This window comes from Carlito syrichta, unplaced genomic scaffold, assembly GCF_000164805.1.
Source record: "Carlito syrichta isolate Samal-C Ts95f unplaced genomic scaffold, Tarsius_syrichta-2.0.1 Scaffold305643, whole genome shotgun sequence".
In the NCBI taxonomy this organism is placed as follows: domain Eukaryota; kingdom Metazoa; phylum Chordata; class Mammalia; order Primates; family Tarsiidae; genus Carlito; species Carlito syrichta.
This window is the reverse complement of record NW_007249739.1, coordinates 442,720-449,080: the sequence shown is the minus strand read 5'-3', so window position 1 is coordinate 449,080 and position 6,361 is coordinate 442,720. Positions and strand designations below refer to the sequence as shown.

At 48.4% G+C, this 6,361-nt stretch overlaps 1 protein-coding gene across 1 annotated transcript in view; it reads right to left on the bottom strand.

The window, feature by feature from the left end:
• The window catches only part of TG (thyroglobulin), a 279,837-nt gene that overhangs the window by 157,626 nt on the left and 115,850 nt on the right, over positions 1-6,361 (bottom strand). The window contains exon 35 of the mRNA XM_008061957.1: positions 2,699-2,761. Coding sequence (XP_008060148.1) covers positions 2,699-2,761 — 63 coding nt within the window. The remainder of the gene's footprint in view (positions 1-2,698; positions 2,762-6,361) is intronic.

The following is a 6,361-nucleotide window of genomic DNA, read 5'->3' as shown; positions in this document are numbered from 1 at the left end:
AACAGGTGTGCCAACGGACTCAGCAAGGGAACAATCAGCATCCCAGAGCCCACCAAGGATAGTCCTAACACAGTTGAGGGCCCCACAGACCCTGGGGAGCCCAGGGAGTACGAGGTGCCGCCAGGGCTGGGGCTGAGGACAGGGAACTGCTGACACCCTTGGACGTGGAGGTTGACAATTACCACAGGTGCTGCTAGGATTCCTTTGGACTCCATGGTGAATCATACTGGCAGGGTCATAATAATAAGAGTTTCTCTTGTTTCAGTCTTGATATTATTATATTTTGAGGATGAAGGCAGAAACTTGGAAAAAAGAGGGATAAAAGAGAGAACGCAGAGCTTTCATCTGCCAAAGCAAAACTGCATTGTTACCTCTACAATTGGCGAATCAAGAAACAGTGGGATTCGCAAATACAGTCGTCCCTGGTTATTTGTTGGACATGGGTTCCAGGACGCTCCACCCTTACCCACAGACACTAAAGTCTGCGGATGCCCAAGTCTCTTTTTCAAAATATGCAAAATGGCCGGGCTCAGTGGCTCAGCCTGTCATCCCAGCCCTATGGGAGGGATGCCTGAGCCCTCAGGTTCAGGCAACTTGGTGAGACCTCATCTCTACAATAAATCAAAAATTAGCTGGGCGTGGTAACGCAACTGTAGTTCTGGCTACTTGGAAGACTGAGGTGGAAGGATCACTGGAGTCTAGCAGGTCCATGCTGGGGTGCCTGTGAGTGTACCACTGCACTCCAGCCTGGATGATGGAGTGAGACTCCAATTCAAAGAAAAAAATGGAGTGGAGCATGTGTGGGTAACCTACACACGTCCTCCACATACTTTAAATAGTATATAGTTTAAATGATCTCCAGCTTACTCATACTACCTAATTCAAGGCCTACCCTGTTCTTCATTCGTGTGGATTCAACGTAGTTTAAATCATCTCTAGATTACTTACACTGCCTGGCACAAGGCCTACGTATCACTTCAGTTGCGTGGATTCGACATCGCACTTAGCACGTAGCACATTCAAGTTTGGCTTTTTGGAAATTTGTGGAGCTTTTTTCTGAATATTTCTGATCTGCGGTTGGTTGAATCCACGGATGCGGAACCCATGGATACAAAGGCCCAGTTCTAATTCAGAAACATGGAGGAGGCGGAGCAAAACATAGCTACAAGGATTGAGCGTGGTGGCCTCTGGGAGTGGAAGGGACAGGTGAGTGGAGGTTAAGGCAGGAAACTAGTCTGTTTCGTTTTGTTTTTCGAACCATAAATCTTTGGGGACTTTTTGATCACTTTAGCTGTGTTAGGGCATAACCTTGATAAAACTTAAAATCAGTTTTGACCAAAATCTGACTGGGACCTGTGTTATCTGTTTGGACTTGGGTGTGCCAATCTCTCTCTGAGCTCCACCTCTACCGTCTATGATGTACCTGTCACAACACCAACCTCATAATATTTCAGGAAGCTGACAACTGATCATATAGATGAAGTACTTGGCATAGACGTTTTTGGGGTTTTTTTTTGAGTTGGAGTCTCATTTGATGCCCAGGCTGAAGTGCAGTGGCACGCTCACAGCCACCGCAGCCTCCACCTGTTGGACTTAGGCAATCCTTCTGCCTCAGCCCTCCAAGTAACCGGAACTACAGATGCACGCCTGGCTAATTTTTGTGATTTTATTGTAGAGATGAGGTCTCCCCATTCTGCCCAGGCTGGTCTCGAACACGCTGGCTCAAGCAATCCTCTCGCCTCAACCTCCCAAAGTACTGGGATTACAAGATGAGCCACCACGCTCAGCCAGCATAGACATTTCTATAGAAAGCTCAGATAAATAAAATGTATATGTGATCTCCACAATCAGCTATTTCAACTGAGTTAAGGAAACTGATGACATGAGTTGATATTTTTATACTTTTAGCCACAGCCTTAGCTTTAAATAATCCCTTTCCACACGAGCTATGTTCTGTCTCTCCAGCCAGGGCCATAATGACAGATGTCCAGGGCTCCCCAGACATCATGTCACAGGACAGAAATTAGTGTCCTTTGGCCTCTTGACTGAGTGATCCCTGGATCCCAGGCTGATCCTCCAATTTCCGGACAAAGGAAAGCAGAATTGGGGACAGTGCAGTCGCGGCCCACGCCAGCCCTCACCCCTTCCACCTCACCCCCACCCAGAGCACCCGGACGTCCCCACTGCACCTAACGCCCTGCACTTCCTGCTGCCTTGTGGTCAGACAGAGCATGTCATGGGGAGAGCCAGTGCCACGTGCAGGAGGGAGGACAGCCTGGGCTCTTGGGTTCCTGGGCCGATTCTTTAGCACTAATAAAGAGCTGCCTTTTGCCCACAAATATCACCACCCTTGACACTGCTCCAGGATGATGCATGTCTAGTTATTCTTTGACAAGGCAAAACAATCTTTGGCACGAACATTGGGGAAACTGGGCTTGAGTACCCACGCGGCTTCCAATCAGCTGCGTTAGTTACACTAATTCCCATGAGTTGGTTTCCTCATTGGCAAGGGCATGGGGCTGGTATTTGCCTTACCCGTGACCGTGTCCAGTCCATGGAAGCTGGAGCTCGTGAATGTGAAAGGGTCACACAAGCCATGCATGGCTGGACAAGAGCAAGAGGAAAGAGGAGGAAGACAAGAAAGAGGATGTACGAGGTGGTGCTCTTGTAAGAGAGACCAGAGAGACCACGAACTTACCGTTCTCTGTGAGAGAAGCCAGAACAACGGAAGGGCAGAAACTGGGAGCGTTGTTTTCAGTGACTGAAAAAAAGCAAAAGGGAGATTTTAGCTCTTGACTAACCCTCAGTATTGTTGGATTCGAAGGCATTCACCGAGGCACAAGATGTGGATTGTGAAATTGGACTTGGGAGGCAGACCGACAACAGCGCCCTGAGTCCATCAAGAGGGGCTGGGTGACGCTGAGGCAACAGACAGCCCCGGCATCTTGGGGGCTTTCGACAGCAAAGAGTCCCTCTCCTGCACTGCATGCCTACTGTAGGCAGGCAGATCTTTCTCTAGGTCATCCACCCTCAAGGCTGAAACTGCTCCTCCTTGTCCCAGGCTTCAACAATAGCCACACCGAGCAAAGCAAATGCAGTAGATTTCAAATTTGCTCTGACAGCCTCTGCCCATAGGTGACACACATGACATTGACCAAGCCTAGGAGTGAGGTCAGGGTCAAGGATGTGTAGTCCTCCCACATCTCATCATGCCCCACAGAGCAGAGAGCAGATACAGGTGGTGAACAACACAAATGCTGGCCACTTACGGACTTTGTGAATTAGACAAGGCACTTAACCTTTCTGGGACTCAGTTTCCACATCTGTGCAATGGGGACAGTATGGCCTATCTCGAAATCACTGCGAGCTGACGGGAGGCACTGCCATGTATTACGGGTGGCACAGCACCAGGCATGAGGTACGAGCTAAACGAATGCCAGCTGCTAACTGCAGGCAGCAGGTGTGGTGGGCAGACTGGACTTCAGAGGCAGACAGACTCGGAGCTGAACCTTGATATACCACTGGGAAGCAGCATGGGGCGACAAACGATCATCTGACTTCTTGTGATCTAAGTGATTGAACTTCCAGTAAGATGCGGATGATGTAAAAGTTAAATGGAAACCATGCCCGGAATGGGATGCATAAGTGCTAATTATCACCATCTTTGACACATGAAGCATGTCTAGTCATTATTTGACAAGGCAAAACAATCCTTGGTACGAACGTTGGGGGAACCGGGCTTGAGCCCCCGTGCTGCTTCCAATCAGCTGTGTTAGTGGTACTAATTCCTCCCCCTCTCTCTCTCTCTTTTTTTTTTTTTTTTGAGTTGGAGTCCCACTCTGTCGCCCAGACTGGAGTGCAGTGGCCGCTCCCGGCTACGGCAGCCTCGACCTGCGGGGCTCCAGCGATCCTTCCGCCTCAGCCTTCCGAGGAGCCGGAATTACAGGCATGTGCCACCACGCCCGGCTGATTTTTTGATTTATTGTAGAGATGAGGTCTCGCTGCCCAGGCGGGTCTCGAACCCACGGGCTCAGGCAATCCACTCACCTCAGCCTCCCAAAAGCGTGGGATGACAGGCTGAGCCACCGAGCCCGGTTTCTTCTTTTTTTTTATTGAGTCCCGGTCTCATTCTGTCGCCCAGGCTGGAGTGCAGTAGCACGATCACAGCTCCAGCCTCGACCTCCTGGACTCAGACAATCCTTCCACCTCAGCCTCCCTGGTAACTGGGACTATAGGCAGGTGCCACCGTGCCTGGCTAATTTTTTGACTTTTTTTGTAGAGACAAAGTCTCGCTATGCTGCCCAGGCTCACCTTGAACTCTTGGGCTCAAAGGATCCTCCCACCTCGGCCTCCCAAAGTGCTGGGATTACAGGCATGAACCACGGAGCTGGCCCCTTCTTCCTCCTTTACTGAACAAATCTAAATCTTCATAGTCTCATCATTCTTTTCTCTTCCAATGGCCCAAACTAGGACCTCACACAGGATATCTTGTACTCACTAGGAGTGGCAGAGTAGCACAGGTAGGGGTCAAGGGTAGCGGCACTGAGGTCAGCGGACAAGGCAAGATTGGCTTGACCACTTTGCTGCTGCGTGATCTTGAGAAAATTACTCAACCACTTCGTCTTCAGACTTGTCTATAAAGTAGGGGTAATAACAATAGCTCTCTTGGGGTTGTGAGGTTTAGATGAGTTGATATAGGTAGTTTTGGCATAATGTAAGTGCTTCATAAATTCTGTCCATTATTCATTCTTAATTTTGCCCTTTTACAGCAATACGTTACTGTCATGTCTTCTGTCCTGTCTATCTTCTATCTTCATGAAGAGCCCTAGGTCACACTCTTGCTCTGCTCTGATCCCCAAAGACCCTGTGTGCATCAGCTCACATCCAGCTCCTCCCCTGTCTCTTTCACTGTGGTCAGGTTCACCAATGTCCAGCCTCTCTGGGTCCTGGAACCTACATCTGTATCCTGTCTTTTCCTGCGTGACTCCACGTGCCCGGAAGTGTCTGCTACCATCATTCCAAGGCATGAGTTCCCAAACTTCAGCAGACACTGGAATCACCCAGAGGGCATGGTGACACACACCTTGCTGGGCCCAGTCCCCAGAGTGTCTATTTCAATAGGTCAGGATGGGGCCTGAGGTTTGGCATTTCTAACAAGTTCCCCAGTGATCCTGATCACTGAGCTAAGGCTTCTGCCCTTCCACTTTCTGAGTTCCTCATATGACACTCATAACTCCTCCCATGCTAAACTATACCTGACTGGCCAGCTTGACACTTGTCACCTTGCTTTGTTGTCACTTGCTTAAAATGTCTGTTCTTCCTGGAAGAGAATCTCAGAATGAGGACCCTGAGAGCACTATCTTCAGAGAGTAATTTGACTGTCTATATTGAGGACATTCAAATGTCCACACCCTCGAACCCAGTCATTCTGCTTCTAGAAGTTTATTTTGAAATTCAAAGCAAGCTCTGTTTGCAGAGGAAGCAGTCTATAGCGCTGACTGAAAGCTGGAAACTACATAAATATCTAACAGCCCGAGAAAGGGGGCTATCGTGCATTCACTGGGAGAATTACCATGCACCTCACTTCTGCAGAGCACGGACCACAGAGTTCCACTGCTCTCAGTTCACTTTCTTTTTCTCAACCCCTGGCAGTGAGAAAAAGCCAGAGGCCCTATTCGCCTTTGGGTGGGAACTTCTTCATTGCACAGGACTGAGCTCCCTGCTCCCAGGGCACCGAAGGCCCCTACACCCTCAGTCCCTGGGAGAACTATTCACAATAGCAAAAACATGGAACCAACCATGTTGCCCATCGAAGCTAGACTGGATTTTAAAAAAGTGATACATATGCACAATGGAATATTATGCAGCCATAAAGAAGGACAAATATATGGACTTTGCAGCAACTTGGATGGATGAGGAGTCGATCATACTCAGTGATTTATCACAGAAACAAAGATCAGAGTTCCATATGTTCTCACTCATAAATAGACCCTGAACAATTATCATTCTATAAGAAAGCGATTGGCAGTAGTTGAAAACTGTCAGGGGAAGGGGGTTAGGATTGGCAGTTGAGGGAAACTGCTGGGAGAGGGAGGGGCATACCTCATCAACAAGGGTACCTGCATGATCAATGTTTATATACCTAACACTGAATTTACCCCACATCTTTATAATAAAAAGAAAGTAAATATGATATAAATGAATATACCATGTTTATAGATGACATGACTCAAAACTGAAAGTGTTAATTCTCTCCAAATTTATTCAGTACTATTCTGATTAAAAACCTCAGAAAGTTTTTTGCAGGGGTCCAGCCTCCGCTGATCAGGGCCTGAGTTGGGGGGAGGGAATGAGAAAAGAA